General features: G+C 50.9%; 2 protein-coding genes across 2 annotated transcripts in view; one reads left to right on the forward strand and one right to left on the reverse strand.

Annotated features, from left to right (window-relative positions):
• The window catches only part of PSD2 (pleckstrin and Sec7 domain containing 2), a 46,641-nt gene extending 30,859 nt beyond the window's left edge, over positions 1-15,782 (forward strand). Inside the window, exons 10-15 of the mRNA XM_019472280.1 lie at positions 2,997-3,187; positions 4,384-4,454; positions 11,389-11,546; positions 12,631-12,775; positions 13,857-14,000; positions 15,576-15,782. Of these exons, the coding sequence (XP_019327825.1) occupies positions 2,997-3,187; positions 4,384-4,454; positions 11,389-11,546; positions 12,631-12,775; positions 13,857-14,000; positions 15,576-15,782 (916 nt within the window). The remainder of the gene's footprint in view (positions 1-2,996; positions 3,188-4,383; positions 4,455-11,388; positions 11,547-12,630; positions 12,776-13,856; positions 14,001-15,575) is intronic.
• A 7,203-nt stretch (positions 15,783-22,985) lies between these two features.
• Positions 22,986-26,242, reverse strand: part of NRG2 (neuregulin 2) — a 194,453-nt gene continuing 191,196 nt past the window's right edge. The window contains exons 12-13 of the mRNA XM_019472277.1: positions 25,129-25,353; positions 22,986-23,664 (exon numbers count right to left, since the gene is read on the reverse strand). Coding sequence (XP_019327822.1) covers positions 22,986-23,664; positions 25,129-25,353 — 904 coding nt within the window. The remainder of the gene's footprint in view (positions 23,665-25,128; positions 25,354-26,242) is intronic.

The following is a 26,242-nucleotide window of genomic DNA, read 5'->3' on the forward strand; positions in this document are numbered from 1 at the left end:
GGAGGATGATCACTTCTCTTAGCCTCCTCACTGTGCCGCTGTTACACAGCCCAGAGTGCTCTTGGCCTCTGTTTCTGCCAGGAGACACCGGCTGGCTCCTCTTCATCCTGCTGTTCACCAGGAGCCCCAGGGCCTTTTCTGGAGAGTTGCTCCCCAGTCAGCCCCGGCCAACCCTTCTGCAGGACCACTCCACCCCAGTGCAGTACTGGGGTGCTGCATTTAGTGAGGCTCCTGTCCCTCTGAGCAGTGGTGCTGTACCTCTCATTTTTACGTCATCCACAAACTCGATGAGATGCACTCTGTCTCCTCCTCCAGGTCATCATTTGTTACCCTGAAACAAGTCTGGGAGCAGCTAGTATGGTGGCCTCCATGACAGATTCACACAGCACCTTCCTCAGCCCTTCTTCCTCTGCTCTGCTACCCAGCCCCTGCCCAGAGCACCCTCAGTGAGGGGTGCGCTGTGCTCCCCAGCCCCAACACCTCCCCACCGCTGCCGTGGGGAAGCCCATGACAGACCTGGGGCCTTAAGCTAACACAGTGGACATTCCTCTCCTCTCCTCTCCTCTCCTCTCCTCTCCACTCCTCTCCTCTCCTCTCCTCTCCACTCCTCTCCTCTCCTCTCCTCTCCTCTCCACTCCTCTCCTCTCCTCTCCTCTCCACTCCTCTCCTCTCCTCTCCTCTCCTCTCCACTCCTCTCCTCTCCTCTCCTCTCCACTCCTCTCCTCTCCTCTCCTCTCCTCTCCTCTCCTCTCCTCTCCACTCCTCTCCTCTCCTCTCCTCTCCACTCCTCTCCTCTCCTCTCCTCTCCACTCCTCTCCTCTCCTCTCCTCTCCACTCCTCTCCTCTCCTCTCCTCTCCTCTCCTCTCCTCTCCCCTCTCCTCTCCTCTTGTCCTCCTTAGCTTTAGACCTCTCTTGTCTCCAGAGGGTCGTGGGACAGAGCAGGACTTTCTGGGCCATTAGCTCCATCACCTGCTCTTCTCCTTGTATTGTCCTGTCCAGAAAAGTGTCTGGAAATGGTTTGGTCCTACCTCCCTCCCCAGCTACCTGGGTCAAGCTTTGCAGAGCAGGAGCCTCCATTGCCAGCCATGCCCCGATGCCAGCAGTGCTTGCTGTGGACCGGTGCCTCCTTTGGGAGGGACACAGCCAGGTGGCCCTGGAAGGGCAGTGGTTTCTTAGCAGGTCATGTAACATCGATTTCACTTTAAAAATAATCTTGCATGGCAACTGTGTGAGAGGAAAGCAAGCAATGCCAGCTCTGCAGCAGCGGCCGGGTTGGTGGGTGGACGTAGTCGCGAGAGGGAGCTCTGTAGCTCCGCAGAAGGTGCTGGTGGGACGGTTTACGTAAGAGGAGTTCAGCAGAAGTGCATCTGCTCGCTGGATGTGGGCAGTGGTTACACAACGCCTGCCAGCACACGCTCCCTGTCTCAGGCACATCCGAGGGATGTCAGCGCCCCGGTGTCCCGCTGCAGCGGTGCAGCTCCAGTCAGCAGCATCTAGCTCCCCTCCTGCCCTCCTCCACCCACCGCGCTTGTATCCTTGCACCGCCTCGTTCACCCCACACTGGCCTGGGACCTGCCTTGCTGCAGGGTGTCCTGCTGGGTTGCAGATGGACAGGCTGCAACACGAGAGACCTCTCAGCTCCTCTGCTGTGGGACAGACGCTCCCTGACACAGGGTACCTGGTTTTCTTTCAGAGACGTGGCACTGAGTCGTAACCTTGCACAGGCAAGACCCTCTTCTCCCTGCTTGCGTCTGCCTTCTGTCCTTGTCCATCCCAGGGAATGAAATGCCCTTGCTCACAAAGCCCAACCGGACAGGCAGGTATACGGCCGTCATCCCAGCAGCAAGCAGGAGCTCAGAGGGATCCCTCTGGTGCAGCTCAGAGAACTGAGCCCCACTAACTCCCCACCCAGGCGTAGTGTCTGGGCTCTGCCTAAGCCCCAGGACTCCTGTGGGTGCTGAGGGCTGAGAAATCATCCTTCTCTTCCAAGAGGTGTCTGATGCTTTGGCCATCTACTTGCTGCAGGTGGGGAAGAGTGGTATTTTACTGCTCACATCCCAGCTAGTGGATTCATCCCTGGGTCACTCCTCAGCTGAGGTTTGGTCCCAATCTAATCTGCAACCTAAGGTGACCACTCATACCATTTAGACATTGACATGTATCACACAGGGCAGAAATTCCCCGTTTGCTCTCCCTCCTTAATGTCCCAGGGACACTGGGAAATATCGCTTCCTATAAAAGTTCTAGTTTCTATGTGCCAGAGTAGGTTTTACTCCAAACAGGAAGAGGCAGGCTTGGTGGAGTCAGTGGACACTTCCCTAAGCTGCTTAGCCCTTGCTGTCCAGAGTCCAGGATCAGGACATCTCTGAGGAGAAGCATTTTTTATGGAAATGACCAGCATTTCTTGCCCTCTGCTGGCCCCCCCTGAGGACGCAAATGGGGAGCTGACGTATAACCTATTCCAGGGTTTGTGGTTTTTTGATCAAGTGGCCCATCTCCCTAATGTCTGCAGAGCTTTTGTTCCTCAGAGATGCAGAGGATGTTCCTCAAGCTCCTTCAGTATCTAGGAGGCTGCAGGGGCTGCCTCTCAGGTTGAGAAACCCCAGTGATACCTGGTGTTCAGCAAAAGACCTCCTTAAGCTCTGATTTTAGGACACAGAATTGGAGGCTCTCCCTGTGAAATGCTTGTAGTCCTCAGCAATGGTGTGTCTGCAGTTTCCTGGTGTTCAGACAAGCACCCATTCCCTTACCTGTTTTGAGTAACTTCACAGTGGGACCACTGGGACAGTTACCTGCCACCCATGCTCCTCCCAGCTATGTCCAGATCACCACCATTGGCACACTCTGCGTGTTACAGTCCCTGCGTCTCCTCTCATTTTCTTTCTCTGACAAGTCTTGTAATAAATAACTCTCTTTAAAACCAAAGCAGACAGGGCACACTGTGACCCAACCCACGTGTCCTCCACTCAATCTCTTCTCTGACTTTGTTTCCAAGTGATGAGGACGAGTTGAGGAAATCACTCTCGGAGCTGGTAGATGACAAATTCGGAGCCAGTGCGAAGAAAGTGACAAGGATTGTTGACAGCAGCAACCCCTTCCTGGACATCCCCCAAGCACTGAACGCAGTCACCTACAAGCACGGTGTCCTCACGCGTAAAACCCATGCAGACATGGATGGGAAGAGAAGTACGTGTTAACGGGACAGGAGGAGATGTGCCCCAGGCAGTATCAGAGCCTTGCCCTAGCCTTCTCCCTGGCTCTCCTGCTGAAGGCATTTCCTCACCGCGTCCCAGGGAACACAAGAGAGATCCCCAGATCCATGAATGCCAGGGCACAGGGAAAGGAGGGTGTTTTGAGGCATTGGTAGACATGAATGTTTTCAGGAGGCCTCAGTCTTCCCTTCTCACTGCCAAGGAACCTAACGGTGCCTGTCCGACACAGATAGACCTGGTCTTCCATCCTGTCCATGGGCACAATCCTGAATCCCACACTCTGAGCAATGGGGTGAGGCTGGTTCCACAGCAGTTGTCCACCCCAGCACTGACCTTGGGGACAGTCTAGTCTTCGAAGCTTCGTTCCTGTCCATATTCTGCCATGTGCTGGAAACAGCTGCCATGTGATGGCTGGGCAACAGGATGGCTCATAGCTCTGCTGTCAGCATATGGGATTACAGGAAAGGTAAAGGAAAATGTATTTGGGAGCTGTTAATGAGCAGAGATTAATGAAACCTTGGATAACCCCTTTTGCTAATTGATATGATTGGCCCAGCCACTGCGGTCGATTAAAAGTCTTGAGCAGAGATTACCACCAAAGGCCTCCCTTGCTTCCAGCACTTTCTTAATAGCCCATGCCTGGAGGATTAGTTGTCTTGTGGTGATGTAGATGGCTCCCCTCACCTCCTGCCCCTCTCCAGCTTCCCGCAAACTCTCTGTACCCAAGTCCATCGAGACAGCTGGTGGTAATGCTCCCTCCTCAGTGGAACAGAAGCTGCCTTATCCAGGGTATGTCTGCCTAACTCACCTGAAGCAGAGGAGCTCAGGGAATGTCTCTGGTCCTCAAGCATTTAGTCCAAGGAACATGAACCTGGGTTTGGAGGAGCAGAGACTTCCTGCATGTGTCCACTGGTACTCCTATACCAGCCCATCTCCAGTTTTGACCTGCTTGTGTTCCTGCTGGGAGGCTGTGTCTCCCAGCCCATGTCTCTCAAACATGTGTCCCTGCAGACCAGCCACTCATAAGCAATAGCTTGGAGGTGTATGAGGTCTGGGCATCAGTGCATGCCTGTGGTGGGTCAGGAGGAGGGTTGGTTTTGCCAGAAATGTGAAGGTCAAGCAGCACGGGCAGAAGCAAACATGTATAATTAAATGTTCTTCCTTTTTTAGCTCCCAGAGGAAGAAGAGGTTGGAAGAAATTTTATGCTGTGCTTAAAGGGACCGTCCTTTATTTACAAAAGGTAACCATGGTGGACTATCCCATTTGCTGTTTCATGCTGTCTCCAAAGCAGTCATGCTGTCCTAAGCAGAGACCCATAGATGCAAGTAGAGCTGAATCCATGTCCTAATGCATGCATGGACATCTACAGAGCTCCTCCAGAGACCAGTATACAGAACTGGAGGATGCCATCCTCTCTGGTGGTGGTGGTCATGCTAAGGGCACTATTCACAGCCTCAAGAGAGGGCCAATCAGGGAGAAGTATGAAAGAGGGAATATTGAGGCAAGATTTCTGCAGAAGTGTCCCAGCAAATAGGAGCTGTTGGGGAGGATGAGTGAACAGATGATATGGAATAGGTGAAATAGGATGTTGGTGAGACGTGCAATGGGAAGCTGAAGAGGTGGAGCATCAGACCAGTTTTATCCTGCCTATTGTTTTATTTGCTGGCATAGATCTGATTAAGAGCAGCTTCACTGAGTCTGATATGGACTGTGCTTAAAGTTTCTCTTCTCTTTCAGGACCTTGCTGAGCTGGGTCCTTCCAACCCTATCACTTGGGTTGCCAAGTGATACTTTCTGCCTCTCTTCATCTCTGTTCATTCTGTAGCCACCTCTAGTCAACACAAGTAAAATCCCAGGTCATCATGGGAGGCAAAGTCACCATGGAAGAGCTTCCCTGCATGCTATAGCATTCAGCTCTCTGCCTTTCAAAACACTTGGATGCTAGGAGGTTTTCCGTGGATAGTCTTTTCTGTGGGAAAATCCAAGGAGCCTGGATAGGGGCTCACTTGGATGTCAGTGTGAGCCAGCCAGAGATGCCAAATGTCTATTCATCATGCAACAGCGTAACCCACTGAACTAGGTCTGAACTACCTTAGTAGCACATGCTGTGCAGTAACCCATTGAACTCACCTTGCTGGAACAGCACTCCCTGTGGGTAGATGTTCCTATGTATTGCAGTATTATCTCCAAAGCAATGAGAGTAAACAAACATTGGATTATATAAGAAAGGCAGAAAGATCCTCAGGGCAGCATGGAATTATGACTCAGAGCTCATAGCACACCCCGGTGATTCTTGTGTTTTGCCAGATCCTATGGCACACATCACAAAGCCAACAGAAATCTGGCAGCAGCCGATTGTAATTTACAGTATGGGTTGCTCTTAGCCAACTGGTATTTTTACAGCCTTGCTACTCTCTCCTGCAGCTGAGGGAAGCTGCAGCATACAGGAGAGCCCAGATCTTCTCCAGCCCTCTAGGTGTGGTGTTCTTCAAGTCAGTGGCACTCTTCTTACATCTCGGTCTCTTGTCTCGTTACAAGTCTCCACATGGAGTCCACCGAGGAGGTCCTCATGCTGACCATGGGTGGTGCATGAGGGTTTAACTTGTACAGAGCTACAATCAACATTTAATTTTATGCCAGTTTTTCTATGGAAAAAAAAAAAAGCGGTTTCCTCGAAATCACAGGAACCATTTAGATCTAAATGAATTTTTCACCAAGGACTTCTAGGGCATGTCTCTTGGGATGAGTCTGTTGTGGGGGTATATATTTAGAATGAAATACACTTTCAGGACAGAATTTTCTTCCCATGCTGGACCAAAATCCAGTTTACTGAAGATTTTCTTGGCTGCTTGGACAGCACTAGAAGGAGCTGTGAAGCCAACACTAAGTGTCATTGCTGCTGATGGGGCAGAGGGTTTGGGTTTTCTTTGCTGTACAAGGCTAGCAGCAGTAACCATCCAGACTGCTATATTAACATAGTTTGTTAGGTTAGTACTAGGTGTTTAGAATTTAAAAAGAGAGTGAGGATGAGATTGACATGGCAGTTAGAAGACCAATGTTCTTATCTAGATGCCCTTCAGGAGCAAATGGTTAAGAGACTGAGGGCTTTTTTTACAGACAAGGACTGAAGAAGCAAAACACCTAAGATTTGGCTAGGTTATGAAACTGTCTGATAAGCAACAGCCATGACTGATGTGTAATTAGCAGGAGGGACCGGAATGGCCAAGGGTGCCCCAAGGAAGTAGCATTTGGAAAAACAACAAAAATTAACCTGAGGAACATTTGGGCAAAGAATTTGGGCAAAGAGGAGTTTCTTAGTCATGAGCTGCTGCCAGACTGTATATGGTCCTCTTCAGAGGATTCCTTGGGTTGGGCTTGGCTGTAGACAGTGTCTATCAGGCTTGCAGAGACAGGCCAGAGGAGGAGACCACGAAGACAAAGTCCTTGCCCTGCCACTTCCAAACATTGTTAGCACCACAACAGAGAGTGGATAAACATCCACCTGCTCTGTTGATTCTTAGTGCAATTTCTTGCCTAGGGGGTGGTTTGCAGAACAAGAGAGTTGCACAATACAGGAAGGAAATGGTGCGCCAGCCTCCCAAGCTCTCAGTGGAAGATGCCTGCAGATAAACATAAGGTAGAACCTGGCTTGAGCACAAATCACTGGGAAAAGATTTTCTGATGTGAAGATAGAGGAGGAAGTACCTGCTTCCAGACCCACCTGATGCCATGGAGCACAGGTTCAGCCTGTTCCAGTTTTTCGCTCAGACCAAACCAAGGATCTAGGCTTTAATAGGAAATTCCCATAAGTTTAATAGGAAACTCTACTCAATTTGGATTTGGGGAGCAAGTTGAGTAGAAATAAGAGTGAGAGAGAGAGGGAAGGAGGGGGGGAAGGAGGGCCTGGGGAGATAGATGTGTAGAAAGGAGGAATGGCCAGATACAGAGCGAGATGGACATAAGATAGGCAGAAGAGTGGGTGGGTGGGTGGGTGGACAGGTAGAAGTCAGTCTGTTAGGAGCAATTCAGGCAGCAGCCATAAACCTCCTGATGTAGAGATGTCACATGTCACTGACTCGCCAGTGTTAATTGCTGGACTAGCGTGTTCTAGCATAGTCTGCTGAAGCAATTGCTTGATCCCCTAAAGGGATGCAGCACAGTCTTGAGGAAGAAATGCAGGCTTGGGAGCAGGGCACACCTCTCCTGCGCTCTGATCTGCACTGGGCACTGATTCACTCCATGGCCTTTGGCAACTTACTTCACCTCTGTGAAATGGGGATAATAACCCTTAATCACCACACATAGAGGGGTGTTGAGAGGAATGATGGAGAGCTATAAAGCATGAGGTGCTTTTATATGGAAGTACTGGAAAGGGTGCAGGTCTTCCCTCAGGGTCTGCCCTTGCAGCCCCCAGCTGTGAAGGAGTTCCCAGCGCAGCCCCGAGCCACGGATGCTGTCCCATGCAGGCAGGCCCTTGCCATGGTAGTGCTACTTGGAGCGTCAAGTTCATGACCAGACTGGAAAGGGCACAGTGGTTAGTTTTCTTCATTAAATGATTTGTTTAGGCTGGTAGATGTGAGCTGAAGAAAAGGAAAAAGAGGAGAACCCACTCACAAGCCAGAGCATGAGAAATCTCTGCAGCTCCATGTCCATACTCACATCATTGCTCAGGGCTGGTGCTGAGTCCAGAGGAGAGGGCAGCAGGACCAAGACACTGGGCTCTCTCACCCCATCCAGGTGCCCTACAAAGGCAGGCATGAGATAGACGCCTTTTCTTGACAAAACAAGCTTTGAGCTCAGGAGCTCGTATTAGTTATGGATCTCCCACCACCCGCTCGCAGGGGTGGGCAGTTGGGGAGAGCTGGCATCAGAAGGGTGAACCAAAGACACCATGGAGCCCTGCCATGGCAGAAACTAAGCCCAGGCAAGGCGGTGGTCGTGCATGTTTAAGCAGAGTCTTTGTTGCAGGCAAGAGAGGCACATGAACTGAGAGTCTGTCTACACCATCAACATTAAAAGCTGAAAGTGAATGAAATTAATTTAGAGGGATTCTGAAACAAAGCGTCCACACCTGGACTCAATTCCTGCAGAAGATATCCCCAAAACAGACCCTGAAAATTGCTGACCCCACCATCCTACACCTGGAGAAGCAAGGGAAAAATAAACATGTCACCATTGAAGGGCTGGGGGCTAAGGGTAACTGGAATAGCGTGGCACAGCATACCTTGCCCATTTCCCAGTGACAAGTACCTGTGTGAACAGTGCGGGACACAGAAGACAAAAATTCAACAGCCCTGTGATACCAAGTTAACCCCTTTGCCAGGAAATGTATGGCAGGATAACACCATCAAAACGCGAGAGTGAGGTTAGCAGTACTATAGCGTGGACAAAACTTTGCCTGAAGTTCCTCCAAATATGATACTGCTTATGTTTTAGTGTAAATCAGTTTCTTTGAGATTTAAACCAGAGTCCCTTCACTGAAAGCGTCTGTGTTACTATTACGTTTTTGGACACATCTCTTCCTCAGCAGCAGTTTATGCACACACTTAAACTTGCATCAAAGCTCAGAAAGGGAGTGAGACAAAATGTAGAGAAGCTGCTGGAGGCTTCGGAGCAGAGCTGATGTGTTTTGCTGAAGGACAATGGGGTTATTCTCCAGGGGAAGGCTATGTGGTGTAGCCTACACTACGGTGTAAGTGCAGGGCACTGTGGTGGCTCCAGCCGTGTGTGCGTGGCATCATACATAGCCTTGGAGCTGTTTGCAGAGGGTGCCTGTTTAAGAGCACACAGAGGTCTCCCAGCATCGGCAGCCGTACATATCATCATGACTACCGCAGCACGGGCATTAAGATGAGCTTTCTGGCAGAGCTGGCCTGTGCAGAAGTGAGCCTCCAGCACCATGCACTCCTGCAAACGCAGCCTGTTGCCACCAGCAGGGAGGCAGAAGGTAGAGAGAACCTGTTTGATTCAACCTTATGCTGATTTACTGGGCCCAGTGTTAGAAAAAGAAGAAAATTTGGCTTTTCCTTACACCTACATTGATGCCTGTGAGCCTGAAATCAGTAGAGGCAATACATGATGATACCATTCGAGGTGAAGATCTGCATTAGTCAAACCAGTTTGCAGCTGTGGCAGTTTCTCCTTGTCACATGCCATTAAGCCTAGCTATTTGCACTGTATTTTCAGAAAGCTTATCTTGAAATAAGAGATCATGGGCATCAGAGTCAGATTTATTCAGATCTAAAGAGCTTCAGCCTTGGAAAAACATCCAGAATTGGAAGTCTCTCTACAATATATGAAGCCTGAGCAGCAATGTCTTCCTCAAGCAACTACTTCTTTCCAAGTGGGGGAACGTATTAGGTCCTCATAAGGCAAAGCATTTGTTTTTCTTTGTTAAAAGGCTAATAGCCCATTCCTCTGGCTACTGAAGTCCCCACTGTGGAAAGATCATCTATAGTGCCCCGCAGCGCAGCCCATCTGAACATCACCCTGAAGGCAGGGTGCCTGCAGCACCCACCCCTTCCCCTGCTGGAAAGCCAGGGCTTTTCTTTGGGGTTCACCCTTAAGAAAGCAGTTGCGTGAGCCAGGAGCCCATGCCAGACATTTCTGGGCTCTGGGCCCCATGGCATTTCTTTGCACAAGGCCAAGTATCACGTGCTGGTGAACACAGTATGGCAACCACTCTCCTGGATGGTATGATTGCTGCAAAAAAGGAGGGAAGGAAAGGCTCCAGAAGCTTACTTCCCATCAGGAGCAAGGGTCTGGGTGAGACACATCCATGGGCTGGGGAGTGCTGGTCCCTGGTGCTCTGAAGAGCAACAGAGGGGTGACCTTTCTGACCCTACACCAGAGAACAACCTTACTGACCAGGGTTAGCAACCAGGAGACTGTAGCATGGCTTTTCCCTGAACGGCTGGATTTGTACCACCAGGACACAGGAAAAAAAACATCTTTTTGCAAATTTGCAGAACAGACCAAGCTTCAGCTTGAAACCTAAGAAAGGGCTGGGACACATAGACCACCACCATCGGATAGAGCCAGGGACAGTTAAGGAAAGCAAAACATAAGAGCGAATTAGTCCTGTAGGTTTGCACTGTAATCAGCAGGGCAAGGCAGGCCCTTCCAGGGACACCCGGTCCTGACATGGCCTCTAACATGGTCAGGGGTGGTGGGGTGGTGGTTTGTTTTAGCTAGGACCAGGTTTTCTTACCTCCACCTGTCCATGCGTGCATGCATCCATCCATCTGTCCATCCTTCCATCCCATCATCCGGCTGGACCAGCTGTTGAGCTGGCAAGGGTGCAGAGTGGGAGGGAGGGCGTCACTTTAAGTGACCGGGAGCTCCGTCACCGGGAAAGCAAACGGTAAACACAGGATTGATTGAACTCCTTTTTTTCCTAAAAAGTGCTGTGCCAAGATCATCCTTTCAGAATCCCATGTTCAGTATTTTCTATCTGTTTATAAAATATATTCATATATAGTTAATGCTACATTCCCTACTTGTGTGAAATGGTCCTTCAGTGGAGAAAGTAAAGCAGGAATACAGGGAATGCTGCTGCAATTTGCAAGTGCCAGTCTAATGAATTACATGAGAGACCATGCCAAAGGGTCACACATACTAAAGAGAGACCAAGCGTGCTTCAGGTGGGCCATGCTCAGTCTGGCACCTGCCCAGCAAGCCCCACACCTGCCTGGAGGTGCACTGGCTGCAGGAATGATGCTGTTCCAGGGCTGCCTGAGACGGTGCAAAACCCAAGCCCAGATCCTCCACCACACAAAGCTGCAGCACCAGGACAGGCGCTCGCCGATACCTGCCGACAACCGGGAGTTGCATCCCGGCTTGAGCTCTGCGCCGTGAGTGAAGCTCTGCAGAAACCTGGCCCTGTCTTGTGCCTTCCCCCAAAGCCTCAGGCATGTGCCATGTTAGAGATAACTATTGATAATTACGTTTAAAACTTTCATCTCCTTCTTCACATCTTCCCAGTGAACTTAATGATGGAAGAAGTTGCCAGATGTTAATTATTATCATTATCAGCTCCTAGCATTTACTGTACAAAGCAGTGCTTTTCCTGGTCTCAGCACTCTGTGATTATAGCACAGAGAGAAAGGCAGGTTTATTAAAGTACCCCGCAAATGTTAGTGTTGTCATTATCCAATTAACGTTCCTCTTCACAGGATGAATATAAACCTGACAAAGACCTCTCTGAAGTGGATCTGAAAAACGCCATCCGTGTGCACCACGCCTTAGCCACGAAAGCCTCTGATTACAGCAAGAAATCCAACGTGCTCAAGCTGAAGACAGCTGACTGGAGAGTCTTCCTCTTCCAGGCCCCGTAAGTACCAGCTCTTCCCGCAGAGCCTGGCCGGGCAGCCTGACCTCCAGCCGCTGCCAGACTCCCTCCGACCTGGCCAGATCAACACACACATTAGGGGACAAACCTGGGGGGAGGAAGGTGCTGAGCAGGAGGGCTGAGGGTGAGGTCTGTGGGGCTGTGCAAAGGACTTGGTCATGGGGTCACAGTTTCTACCTGTCGCTCTTGGTAGCTGTGTGTCAGGCCTAGAGGTCCTTTCTCATCTGTCACCAAGGTGGGCTGAGCAGGATGGGCTGGGATGTAAAGGGCTGAGTAAAGGGCTCCCCTTACTGACTTCTGTTGTCAGTCTGTGGAGGGGAGAAAATCTATACGGTGCATTGAACTAAGAAGCTGATGGTTCCCCTCGTCAGCTTTTGATGGGGAAACTGTCTAAAGCTCATTAAAGAAGTATCTCCAGCCAGGCTATATCTTCTTTCTTCCTTAGTCCATTGCAGAGGAAAGCTGCTCTGCTAATAAGTGTCAAGTGTGATTGAGTCATCTTCTGTCTGACGTTTTTCTTGTCTCCTGCTCAGATAGGTGACATTGTTTGTAAGTTGGGCTGGGGTACTAATGTCAAGTTAAAACTTGGCATCTGAATTTGTGCAGTGAAAACCCACTTGAAGGCTGGGGGAAGCAGTGCCTGAACAGATTGATGAGGGACCCTGGCCAGTGTCCCATGAATGACACAAATGAGGAGTCCACCCTGCTCCGTGGGCCCTCTGTTGTGTGGCTCCCACTCTCCAAAGAGCAGGATATCCTTGGCCCTTGCCACCATGCTGACCCTCCCCAGCTCCTCAGGGAATGCAATCAGAGCTGATGAGGAAGGCAGGACAGCCAGGGCTTCAAGAAGCAGACAACAGCTCTGAAATCATTAGGGCACTGTAGAGGAGCCAATTAGCCAGTGTTTTCCTCTGTTCACAACCCAGGGTGGCACAGAAATGGCTTCAAAGCAAGGCCACCGATGGCCCTTCTGAAAGCGGGTGGCTCCAGGGCTGTTCTGAGCTGCCTGGTCCTGGGTCAGAAGCATTTACAGACACCCTCTCTCTTCTCCCCTCCTTCGTAACAGAAGTAAGGAAGAAATGCTCTCCTGGATCCTGCGAATCAATCTTGTTGCTGCCATTTTCTCTGCCCCAGCCTTCCCAGCTGCAATCTGCTCCATGAAGAAGTTCTGCCGCCCGCTCCTGCCTTCGTCCATGACCAAGCTGTGCCAGGTAACGTGTGAGAGAAGGAACGATGGAGGGGTGCCCGGCGCCCAGCCAGCCCTTCAGCACGCAGGTCAGGCTGAGCCCGTCTGCAGCTCCCCCAGCTCCTGCCTGATAGACACATTCAGGTGCTCAGGGCAGGAACAGAGGAGCGGAGTGGGCAACTTGGACAGACCGTGGCAAATCCCAATGTCTGGCCAGTGCTTCCTTTGCAGTGGCTATAAAGCAACCCTATGCACAGACACCTACCTGTATGGCTGTTGATTCTGGCTTGTTTATTGCTCTTTGCCCATCACATCCCAGCCCCTTTCTGTTGCCAGAGTTGAAACAGCTGGTGCTACTGAGCCCAACGGCTGGCTACAGCCCTGGTTTATTTTATAACGTGGCACTCAGAGGTGGCACCCTGTTGTTTCTCAAGCTGAAAAGCCACAGACGAAGTGGGAGTCTGAGTCCCCACTCAGTGGGGAAGGTTTTCTGGAAGCAAGGGGGCACGGTGCACCAGACCATGGCTGCCTAAGGCTCAGTTAACCAAGAGCAATGGGCAGCTGCCATCCAAAGAGTAGCTTTTGTTTGCACTGTCCAGGGAAAGCCCAACATGCCTTAGCACCTCCAAAAAGTAGGGACACACTGCCACTGGCCCCCAGCAAAGGGGAGGACGGCCTGAAATGTCAGGGCAGAGATACAGCTCCAATCTGCTGAACCAGATGTGGCCAGATGTCGCCTTTCTCAGAGCCCAGATGGGGAGGGTACATTTATCTCAAAAAAGAGCAGGATGAGCAGCTCTTGGGACACTGCTGGTTCTGCCTGGCTGTTAAAGGGTGCAGAGCATTTCATGTTTATGATGCTAAAGAAGCCCAGGTGCCAGAGAAATCCACTCTTGGCACTTGCGATACATGAGTTTTGATCTTACTCAAATACCTGTTTCAGCTGCTCCTTATCAGATGAATTTGCAAATGTACTGCACACCTTTGGCTCCAGCACAGTAGCTAAGCTTACGTCCTTGCAGAGACAGATCCCACATCAACAGGCAGGCGGTGCACTTAGGTGTTGCACTCCTACCTTTTAATACCTGACACTCTTCTCTCGGCAGGAGGAACAGCTGAGGTCTCATGAAAATAAAATGAAGCAGATTGCAGACGAATTAGCAGAGCATAAATTACATCCTGTGGAGAAGAGCCTCAAGTCAAAAGAGGCTGAGGAATACAGACTCAAAGAACATTACCTAATATTTGAGGTAAAGGAACTTTCATCTTTTCTGTGATAAATGATACCTTGGCTGATTGAGGAGAACTAAGAACTCCGGAGTGGATGCTGTGAGCCTGGGAGAGTGTGAAAGGAGAGAGGACGAGGGCTTACAAGCTGGATGGGTGTCTTGGGGCAGCAGCAAGCCTCACTGTTTTGCACTGAAGCTAAAAAAAGAAATAACAGACATTTCCTCCCCTCTGTGATTTCTAACCAGAGGAGGGGAAAACTGATGAGAGAAATAAAATCTTCCTTTACTGTGCTGAAACTTGACATTTCCTCAGGTCCCAAGTAAGAAAGTGGTTCAGTTCTCAGTGTGCATCAGTCTTTTTCAGCAACATTAATAGAAAGCTAAGGGAATCCCTGTGAGAATTAATCTTGTTTTGCTGCAACCAGTTCCATAAATAAAGCCAAAACCAGCGTTACAGCTGATTACAGACTCTTTGAGGATGCATGTAGCTAAGTTTAAACGGTCTGCAAAGTCTAAGAAGCATTTAACTGTGGGAGAAATGGGATATTTTGTTCCAGTGAGAGTTAAGCAGAAGGTGTGATTCCTGCCACATAGGTGTCAGTGGGAAGGGACTGCTGGAGGCCTCTAGTCCTGCTTCCAGCAGGAGCTTGGATTATTCCCAGTATTAGCCCAGGCTGAGTGTGTCATTTTGTGGCCGAGTCTCAGAAATCTCCAAGGATGGGAATGTCCCACCTCTCGCATACCAGGGCTGCACCACCCTTTTGTGATGCCCAGCCTGACTCTCCAAAGCCACAGGTTCTGGCTGCTGGTTCCCTTGTCTTTGTACCAACCCTTCAAATAGTTGCTTGCTGCTGCCTCCTGTTTTCCGGACATCTTGTTTTGGATGCCTGCAGAGAAGTCTCCATCTGAGCGTTTTCTCTAGGCTGCCTTTTCAGTCTGCAAGGATAAGTTAGCACTTCCAGAGCATTCATCTCATGTGTCTTATGAGATGTGCTCTAGAAATGCTTGTTTCTCTGTGCTGACAAAGAAGCAAGTATAGGCTGTTATGAGATGTTAGGGGAAAGGATGAGTATTACACAAGTCCATAAAAAGAGGTCCCATCTAGCCTTGGAATAAAGTTGCTAGACAGAGAGGAGATGCCTCCCTTTATGCTGTGCTCTGTGAGGAGCAATGGGGACACAAATCAGCAGTGACAAGTGAACCACTGGATGGAAACAATGGCAAGCAGAAGTATTTGAATCAGTCAAGGGGAACTCCTAAATCAGGAAGGAGCAGATCTGTTGGTTCTGGTTTTGCCTCCAGTATCCGCCTTATGCGATCAGAGTGGTAGTCAAGACCTGTAAGAGCAGCTGGAGAGTCTTGCACAACCCTCCCTTTTCTCCTCAACCCTTTCAACGATGGGTTGATCAGTCTTTGCAGGCTTTGCATAGGCCAGGCACTGTGCTGTGGTTAAACAGTACTTGTTGGGTGTGATTAGTGGGATCCTGACGATATAGGATGGGTTTTCCTGCAGTAGCAGATGGCATTGCCTCTGCTTTCCACGCATGCCATGGCCTGTCCCTGTTCCCAGGCTCTCTGTTCCCTCTTCCCCTGCAGAAGAGTCGCTATGAGACATACATCAACCTGCTGTGCATGAAGATAAAAGTCGGGACAGATGACCTGGAGAGAATTGAAACCAGTTTCTTCAAGGTGGAAGCTGACGACATTGCTTTGCGGAAGACACATTCAAGCCCTTCTTTGAGCCAAGGGCACATGTCCATCAGCTGTAAGGCGGAAAAGGACATTTTAGAGCAGAACACTTAACAAGGAACGCGTGCACAGAGTGGATGAACCGGCGATGCTTTGCGCTCCTGGACTAGATCGATGAGCACAATTTTACCTAGGAAATTACATGAGCAAAACCGTAGACATGTATGACACGGTGATTGCTCTAGTGAAAGAAATCAAAGAAGCTTTAGTTGACACTCTCTGGCAACGCTCTGGCATTTCAGCATCATAGACACGCCATCTCTTCTTCATCCCCAACAGCACCAGTGGCTTTTCTTTCCCTCCTACAGCAGCCTGCACAACAAAGGGATATGCTGGTTCTCCAAGGGCCAGGTTGCTCTTTTCTCCACCAGCCTTCTCTCTCCTCCTCCTTCTCTCCCTGGAGTCCCCACCGCTTCATGTCCACAGTTCCTGGCAGTGCAGGAAACTCAGCCGAGACGACGGTCGGTGGCACCACCAGCGCTCCCAGAGAAGGGCACAGAGTGGCAGGGAGCACGTCCCTCCCGCGAGAGGAGCACCGTTCAGCACGTCGTGGTAGGACAGGTGTCATGAGCTAGTCACCGACCGAGCGAGATGCGTCTTCAGCACCGCATGTGGGAATGTCATCTGCCCACGGCAGGAGAGGCCTGAAGTGCCCCCTGTCACCTTATCCTTTTTTTATATATATATATATATATACATATGAATATATATAAATAAATATATATATATAAGGAAACATTAACGTGGGTTTTTAACCTCAGTGTGCAAGTGAAGGCAAGCTGCCTGGGGAAGACACTAGGGACCGTGGAGGGTCTGACCAGCCCACCAGGATATTTTAAAAAATGCAGTAGCCTATGTATCTTTTTTTTCTCCTTTTTTTACTGAAATGGAAATCCCACCTGGCTTTGCTGTGAAACATCGCTCTCCTGTTCCTGCTTGTTCAGACAAACTGACCAAGTGGCTACTTACTTAGCATCCATGGCATCCGCCACTTTGGGTTCGAGGCACAATTGGAGCCATGCTTCAGATCCAGCTGAACCTTTGTGTGCAGGAGCGATTCCACCTGCCTGTCAATGTACTTCCTCCATTTTGCGATGCACATGCTATACTCTTTTAAGCGGGGAATTGTGTTTCTGTTCCTTTCTGCTGTCTGTGGTCCAATGATTTACTGTTGTGCTAGAAGTGATTCCTCTGCATTTCAATGCTACGACTGTCCTCCCACACTTTGTTTATTTATTTCACTGTTTGGTTTGGTCCTTTATCTCAGATTGCTTTTCTTTCCCCTAGGTGCATTCACAGTAATCAAGTTCCAGTTCTGAAGGATCTTGTAGCTGCTAATTACAGTCATTTATTGTTTATATTTTGCAGCATTTTTTTAAACAAACAAAATAAGATTTATTTGGACCTTCAACGTTTGAGACCCTATGGACTACTGTTTTCCATGATGGTTCATGACACTAAAAACCTCTGCCCAACTTTGTCACCTCTTCTTTTATCTGTGTTTCTTTGTACAGTTTGATAGTTTATTTGAAATGATGCACTAAGAATCATGTAAAAAAGAATAACAATAAAGCTGAATCTGTTGGTAAAGAGAATTGGGCTGAAGTACAGTTCCACCGTGTGCTGGATTAATCCCAGACTTCACGGCACTAGATGGACAGATCTCCACCAGCGCCTGCAGCGTGAAAGCCAGGTTCCTATGGATAGACAGCACCACAAAATCGCAATGCCTTTCCACGAGTAGGGTACCAGCCCACCCATCCTCCTGGGTACTGAAAGCACTGGCCTGCCCGTGCTTTGGATGGATGGCTCACCTGTGGAGCAGGTGTGGACAGATGGGCTGCTTTAGGAACATATTCAGGTAACTCTTCCCTCTGTCTGCTGCATCCCAGGTCTGTCTGTCCACATGCAGCCTAGAGGTTTATGGGAGGAGAAAGATACCAACATCTGCATTGGTGGTTGGAGATGTTCTGGGAACTGTTCCCAGAGGAGCCCATGGCTACATTGAGTGTCATGGCTGTTTCTCCAAGGCAACATGTGCTTTGCTGTGTCAGGTACTGTACAGACATCCCTTGCACTGAAGACCTCCAAGATGCTGCTACTCACATGAAGCGTCTGGTGCCCAGGCTCACACAGTGGAAGCCTGGCGGAAAGCCAGGCCTGACTCTTGCTCTCCAAAATCCCAGGTAATATTTTGTACCTCAGCCTGTCCTTTCTGACCATCCCCTCCAGCAGGCAGGGACATCTCCAGTGTGTTTGAGGAAGCCACCAAAAGCAGCTCAGTCCCCCATGTTGAAGGTGCCAGTCTGCCATCCTCGGTCGGGAGTAAGTTGCAGGGAAAAGCAGGATCTTGCAAAATCTCCTCTGGGCACCAGGAAAGGGCCTCAGAGCCATGAGACTCACCACCCAATGGATGTGGAAAGGGGTGGCAGCCAGCGTTAAACAGCCCTTGGCAAGACAGCTAAGAGGGTTAAACTTGCACTGATTGACAACCAGCAGTTTGCCCTGAGGCACAAGTACTGATCTGGGTGCATATGCATGTGCAGATGTGGTGAGCATCTTACCTACAAGAGGGCACTGAGCACACCCAAAAATGCCTTGTTTGACCAACCTGCAGCCTCAGCTTGTGACCAGGAAGAAAATGCTTTTTTTCTTCCCTCTTTCCCTCCCTGGAGGTGAAGGACTCAGCCACCCACCACTAAGAGAGAAGAGCAGCATCTCAGACGAATTAAGCAGCCACATCTTTTTCTCCTCCTGGAAGTACCCAAATGCACTTTCTGGCACAGCCCCAGCCTGTGCCAGGCCCTCTAGCAGGCAGCATGGCTGCTCTGGGTCTCAGACAGCATCCCCTGAGGGTGCTGGTTCAGCCTGACCTTCCTGCCAGGCCCCTTCTTCTGGATACAACCTGACACCAAATTCATTTTAGAAGGACTTTTTTTGGGGGGAGGCTTTGCAATCCCAAAACCAGGATCTGACGATCCTCTCCTGCTTGCGTCACCCCATCTGTGTCAGCGGAGCAATTCCCTCCCCTTTGGGAAGGGTGGCAAAGGCATTGCACATGCGGAGCAGAGCTGGCAGGAGGCTGCGGTGGCTCCCCCCACCTGTGAAAATTGCTGTAAAATATTTACAGCCAAACCCTAGGAATACACATGGCTGGAAGTGAGGGGGTCTAAAAATAAACCAGCCAGGAAAAAAAGGAGAGAGATACAGGCTTCCTTCAGAGGCAATTGGAGAGAAAATTGAAGTAGTGTAACTGCCTCCAAATATAGAACACAATTATGGGAATCAAGGGGCATGCTGAACAAGAAATCACCACAAGAAATCATGAGGCTGCCATGTCTCAGAGCTGGTGGTGTCTCAGCAGATGCAGAGCATCACAGATCCCTGCAAACCATGGAGCAGTAAAGCATCCCCCTGCGTGGGGCAGCGCTGGGCAAACCCGCAGCTCCTTTCCAAGGGACCCAGCGAGCAGACCGCAATGGTGATGCCTGGTGTGGATCAGCTGCACTGAGCACACCCCGAGGTTCAGCCACACCGTCCCTCTGCACCTTAGCCCAGAGCACGGCAGCAGGAGGCCCAAGAGCTGCAGCCTTCTTGTAATGCAGATGCTGCTGTGCCAACCCTGTGTGGTCATCCCCATGAACAGAGCTCACCAGCTCACAGACGCTGAGGAGAGCCAGGCAGAAAGATGGGGTTGCTTTGGGAACCCAAAGGCCCCTCCATCTCTCTCTTCTATGTGCCTGGCCTTCCCAGGAATCCTCATGCTCCATGACCTCCCACGCGTGTCCCTTCCAGGGGGTCAGGTGCTCTCTGCCCATCTCACCACGCTCCAGGAGCTGCTGGAGGAGATAAGTTGAGAGACCAAAGGCAATGGGGAGTCGCAGCCTGTCCCAAGAGTAATGGGAGGGTGGAGAGCTGCACAGTACTGTTGCTTTCATCCAGCAAGGCTTGGGACTGCGCAGAATTGGGACATGATGTGTCCAAAGGTTACATGGCAAATGTCACCCAAATCAGGACTTGACCCTACCGCCTTTATCCCCAGTCCTAGACATCTAAGACCTCCTTTGCACATTGCTGTTGGATCACATGGGCCCTGTGGCAGGAGGGCAGGCTCCTTTAGCCTTTAACCTTTTGGGAAATCAGTGTTGAGATGCCTTTATTCAAGGTGAAGTGCTGAGCCCTCTAGTCTGGCTGGAGTCCCCACAGCACATGCGATGGATGTTAGGGGTAGCCTTGTGACCCAGTCAGGTCAGCTCCAAGGCAACGGGCATCCTGGGGGTGTTGGAGAAGCAGCCCAGGCTGTGGGTGTGCTTAGCCTGGCCTTCAGCATGGGCATCATTGTGAGGACCGGGGACTTCTCTCATGGCTCTGTGCATTCCTATGGGGTCAACTCAGACCAGTGTGTAGCAGATCCCTCTCCTACTATGCGAGTTCAGCTGGGACTTCTGGGCACCTGTTCATCTCACTGAGCAGAAACAAGGGAGTGGGGTCTGAGCTGGACTGAGCCATGGGTGCAACCTCAGGAACTGTGCTTCCTGTGAATACACCATATTCTCAGTGATTCCCCTACATGGGGGCTAGCCAGGGACACAGACTTGCCATGGAAGAGCTGAAGGGACCTGTTTTGTGGGTGGGCAGATGTTGCACGGCAGCACAGTGCTTGCAGAATTGGACCCAACACATCTCCACTCTACTGCAAAAGTCACTGAAATCGGTGCCAGCATGTGAAGCACGTGCCATGCATCTTGGCCTTTCTTGGCACAACAGAAAGCTTCCGCAGGTGGGGTGAAGGGGGATCTCCCGGTCTGCAGGTGGAGAAGGAATGGCATCCCCCTCAGGAGACGTGTGGGTACCATCCACTCACCTTAGTGAGCCTCCACTCCTGAGCCCTGCAGTGAAGGTCAAATGTCCATGACAGGTAGAAAAACACCCACATCTGGGCATAAAGATGTTTACAGAACCAGAGCATCGTTCATATGAGGAGAGGCCGAGAGCTGGGACTGTTCAGCCTGGAGAAGAGAAGGCTCAGGGGGACCTTATCCATGTGTCTAAATACCTGATGGGAGGGAATGAAGAAGAGGGAGACGGACTCTTCTCAGTAGTATCCAGTGACAGGACCGGAGGCAATGGGCACAGATTAAAAAATAGGAAATTCAGTCTGAATACAAGAAGACACTTTTTTGCTTTGAGGGTAGCCAAGCACTGGCAGAGGTTGCCCAAAGAAGTTGTGGTGCCGCCATCTCTGGAGATATTCAAAACCTGACTGGGTACAGTCCTGGGCAACTGGCTCTGGGTGAGCTGGTTGAGCCGGGGAGTTGGACCAGGTGACCTCCAGAAGTCTCTTCCAACCTCAACCAGACTGTGATTCTGTGTATGGTACCTGTCAGCTCCCCATTTGCCCCCCAGATTGCCCGAGATTAATGCAGCCCACAGTTTGTTATTTCTTATTTTATTTATAATATAAAAAATGTTCAAGTGTTAAACAGTCGAGAGTTCTGACATTCAGACAATCCAGAGCAAACTTTGACAATCATCTTATGACAAATTAGCAGAGTTTTCTATCTGACCCCATCATGGGTGAGGAATAGAGGGTTTAGTTACTTTATTGCTAAAAGTTAAATGAAATACACTGTCAATTGTTGTATTATCTTCTCAGTCACAGCTTCACCATGCATCCAATCTACAGTATCTGAAATGCAAAGGACATGCAGAAGTAAAAATATAAAAAGAAAAAAGTCAGGCTACAATGTAAACAGGTTTGCTGCAGAGAACTGAGGAGAGAGGGGCACTTCCACGGGGGATGCTCTGCCGCCTGGACACGCAGGACTGTCTCTTTGCGCCACAGAGCCGATGGCTAGAGCTGCTCCGAGTTCGGAAACACGACGTCCGTCATCGATGGCAAGATGTGACGGTAACAACTGTCTTTACAATATACGGCACGGCAGTACAGAAGAATCCGCTCGCTGGGCTGCCCCACGCAGGGCCCTTCCCGGCCAATGCAGGGGAGACAAGCGGGGCCAAAAGTGCTCGGGCTCCTGCCAAACCCCGGGGCAGCATGGCCGGCAGCTGCCTGGCACGGCGTCCAGGGCAAGCCTCGGCCGTGCTGTGCTGCGGGGCCGCCCTCCGGCTGTCCTCCCGGCACCACCTGAACCACGGACGAGCACGGGTGGCAGGACGCCACAGCCCCGGCAGCCCTACGGCACCACGGCACACAGCACCACGGCCAACGCCGCACCGCGGCTACACCACTCGGTCAAGGGAACGCCGCGGCCAGCACGGCACCGGTATGGCAATGCAGCCACGGGGCACCGCAGCTGAATGGAGACCGCCCTCTTGGGACCACCGCGCAGTGCCGTCTGCCTGCCAGGGCTGGCTTCAGTGAACTGGATTCAACCGTACGTAATGGGGTATGATTTCACCACCTTCATACAGGTGTCTGCCTTGTTTGACTACAAACCTGTGCCAACCCAACTTCAGACCCACAGGTGAAATGGCCAAAGGTTGAGAGCTATATTGTAAGGGCTGCTGCTGCTGCGCGATTTCATTTTCTCTTCCTACCTGTGTGGCAAAAGAAACATTATTTCTGCATTTCAGCACGGTGCTGTTGGGTTTCTTTTTCTCCTGATTTAAGAGAAAATACAAGTATTTTACAGGGCAAGACAGATCCCCATTAGACATGATAATGGAAATGCTCCCACTCATGTCCTTGATGTGTGTTTAAACGATACCTTAAAGAATAAGATCATTAATAGCAGGGTACGGGGCAAAGTGGCGAGGCTGTTTTCTTCTGACTAAAGAGCGCCCTTGTGACAGGTTGTCTCCCAAACAAAAATCTATGATCTTAAAAATGCTACTGAAACAGAATCCTCGGCATGAATCCCAGCACTAGCATACAGCAAAAGGCACCACGATAGTTTTGTTTTCTATTTTTAAGTAGTCAAAAATTGGCCCACTTTTTTTTTAACTTTATTGTTTGTTTTCTTTTCTTCTTCTTTTTTTTTTTTTTTTTACTTTTTTTTTCTCGGAAGCTGTAAATCAAGACATTACATATAAATAGAGATTCCCTATAAAAAAGTCATTGCCATTAGCTATTATAAGACAACTTTGCTAAAATGAAAATAAAACATTTTATTTGTTATATTTTTTCCCTCTTTTATATAAAATAAAAATATTTATTTTTGTTTTGTTTTGTCTCATCTCCCTCCTCGGCCTCCTCCATGCGGGTTACGTCTGCGGGTGCGTGAGTCTGGGAGGCGCCTAGAGAGGATCCGGGTCCGGTTTGGGCGTCGTGTGCGCCAGGCTGCTGCGCCCGCTCTCCCCGGGAGCGCTGTGTCTGCTGCAGGAGTAGTGAGTCCGGCTGTGGCCCGGCCCGGGGGGGGGGTCGCCCGGCCGGTGGAGCGGGGGCGACTCTGTGTGCGCCGCCTCATTGTTCTGAGTGCTTAGGAAGGGGGTGCTCTCAGCCACCAGCTCCTCGTCAGACTCGCTGTAAGAGGCGCTGCTCAAGGAGAAGGAGTCCCGGACGGCTCTGGCTCTGTGAGGGACGTGCCCGTTCAGTTTGGATTTTTTCCACCGCCTGTTGCTGCTGGCTGTTTTCTTTGGCTGCTCTAGCGCTGTGACATACTCCTGCGTCGTCTCATACTCATCGTCCTCCGTGATCCGGAAGGGGCTGGAGGGCAGGCTCCCCATGCTGTCATTTAGGTAGGTCTTCCTTTGGTAGTAGCTGTCGTACCTCTGCGTGTCCTGGAAGGGGAGCTGGTACCGCCGCAGGAGGGGCTGCTGTTCCTCCACACGGAAGCTGATGGGGGCCGCCGGTGGCAGGGAGACGGCGTGTGCCGAGTTGGGGGAGGTGATCTCAAAGGTGGGCACCTGCGCGGCCATCGAGTAGTGGAAGTCGACAGGCGACAGGCGTGCTGGTGTGGTCAGGGCCGACACGTACCTGAAAGAAGCAACACCTCTGTTTGGACACCGAACAACCCCAAAAACCTCCAGCTGTGCCTGCGCTCTGCCGAACACGGCACAGGGACCCATGAGGCCTCCACTGCACCTAGTCCTGGAGCTCGGCATCTCCTGGGGAACCAGGTGGAGGGACCTTGCGCCGCTGTGCCAAGGGAGGATGAGCTGCTGGCTTCGGTGGGCACTAGGGCACCATGCACCATGCATCCCAGGACTGCCTCTCCCGAGGGACTCAGTGTGCAATTCCTACCCTGCATCACTGCAAACCTTACAGCATCTCCCAGCAGGCTGAGTCAAGACTTCCCTGCCTCTCGTTTGCCTGCCAGCTGCTTTCTGTTCCCTCTGGAGCTGCCAGGCTTGTCTCCGAGGAAGGTCCCCGAAATGCCCTCCCAGGGCATCCAGGCTCGGGCCACAGATGGGGAAAGCCTGGGTATTGCTTCCTCTGACTTAGCAAAAATCTTGTGTCTCAAAAAGGCATCTACTGCTTTCATCTACTCTAGTGACAACATCAGTGTGGCAACTCAGGTCTGGTCTAGCCCCTCTCAAAAAGCCCTTCCTTCGGCATCATCTCTTTCTAAGGAGCAGATTTCATTTCCTCTCAATAGTGCCAATTGGTGTCACCGCTCATTTCAGGCTGCCCAGGCTCCCTGGCTCGTCCGGTGCCTTTTTACCCATGTGTCTTGTGAAGTATGAGATGTCTGTATGAGCTGGGTCAGCCTGCCTGAACAGACCGGGGACAGGAATGAGAGAGCAGGAGATGCTGCCTTTCTTCTCTGCCCCATGGATAAGTCCCACTGCCTTGAAGGGTAACTGCCCGAAAGTGGCCATGTGGCCACCCAAGGTCACCCATGGCTATCCACAAAGGACTGGAGCAAGGGTGGAGATGTGCTGCTGCACCATGAGGAACCAGACCTGGGAAGAGGATGACTGTTGCCGCCTCTCACTGGCTGATGGTGTCTCAGCTCTGCAGTTGTGTTCCCCGGAAGGCTGGGTCATACAGAGCCCTGTCCCAAGGCTGTGCCCACATACAGCAACCCGCTTACCAGGCCGTCCAGGACTCTGCTGAGGATGCACATCTTTTCCCCATATACCTGGGGGCCAGACCCTGCTTGAGCTGCCAGCCCACCAAGCTGCCTGGGCTGTGCTCTCAGAGGGTTTTTCTTCACCAGTTGCTGACTTGCAGCCAGATATTTTCTGCTCCTCTCATCCCTGTGCTCCAAACCTACACTGCCACCAGCTGAGCAGGGTGCAGTACTTGCTGCTGCCCCTACCAGGGTGGCCTCCTGGGGTAGTGGCTTCCTCTGGTAGGACCAGAGCTGGAATTTCTCCAGTGCTACCACGGGACTGCTGCTCTAGGGCTGGGCAGAGGCAAACATTTTTGTGTCCAGCACAGAGGGCATGGCTCGCCTCTGCTGTGCCAGGGCAGCACCAAGCAGTGGGATCTGACCTCTCGCTGTGCGGTGAGTCCCGCAGAGAATCCACGGAGTCACGATACTGCGTCATGGGCCTCCGCGCGTCCTCAATGCAGAAGGCGGCCCCGCGGCGAGCCCGTGCCTCCACGCACGCAGGGCTGTTGCATTTACTGGTTCCCACTGAGGACAGCATTATCCCAGACTGGGAATCTGAAGTCAGGCTCTCCGTCCGCTCCAAGCTCCAGGTGTGGCTTTCATGTCTGAGGACCAAACCCCATATGGACAGTGAGCAAGGAATCCCCACCAAGGTCTTCTCCAAAGAGCTGCATGCAGGCACAGCTCAGACTCTGCTCTGCACTGGCATCCCCTTTCTCTCTCTCACTAGGATACATCTGGCCAGGGATGCCCAACTTCCCAACCCTGCCTTTGATTTGCCTTTCTTTGCTACTTCTTGGAGATATGATTAGAGGGTAAAGAAAGGCAAACTAGTGCATACCGGGTACTTATCACACCACCTCCTGACGGCTGGGGACAGGATGGGACAGCCTCTGGAGGGAGGCCAGGGCAATTCTGCTTTGTGCTTGCAAAGCGTTCTGGGTGTGGAGCAACGCACTGGCCGTACTAAGGCAAGTCCACAAAGGATCTTCAAATGTACCATCTGCATTGCCAAGTGACAGCCCCTTCAGAAATGCTACCAGAAAGGAGCCAGAAAAAAAAACCACTGAAAATTACATCATCATCAGCAGAGAAAAGCATACTAAAGGTAGACCTAGTTGTTCAGTTTCCACTGGTTTATAAAAGATTTTGGCAGCAAAACACTTTCAAGGTGCTAGACAAAAACTATGATATGTTGGCTAGACCTGGCTGAGCACTTGGAGCTCCACCTGCCCTAGTCTTGGTGCAAAGAAGACATCCCGCAAGGAGTCACCAGGGACGCGTGGGGCCATGCGCACACCGGGGGCCCACCTGCAGCACGGCCACCAGGCTGACCCCTCTCCACAGCAGAAATAGTGATCCATTAGAGCAATAGCCCTGAACTGCGGAACTGCATCAGATGGAGCTGTGCCGGCAGAGGATTTTGGGTGGGGGTTTGCAGAGGAAAGCAGGCCTCATTACGACTTCCCAAGAACCTGTTAATTATTGATGGCT

This window comes from Aptenodytes forsteri, unplaced genomic scaffold, assembly GCF_000699145.1.
Source record: "Aptenodytes forsteri isolate BGI_AS27 unplaced genomic scaffold, ASM69914v1 Scaffold19, whole genome shotgun sequence".
In the NCBI taxonomy this organism is placed as follows: domain Eukaryota; kingdom Metazoa; phylum Chordata; class Aves; order Sphenisciformes; family Spheniscidae; genus Aptenodytes; species Aptenodytes forsteri.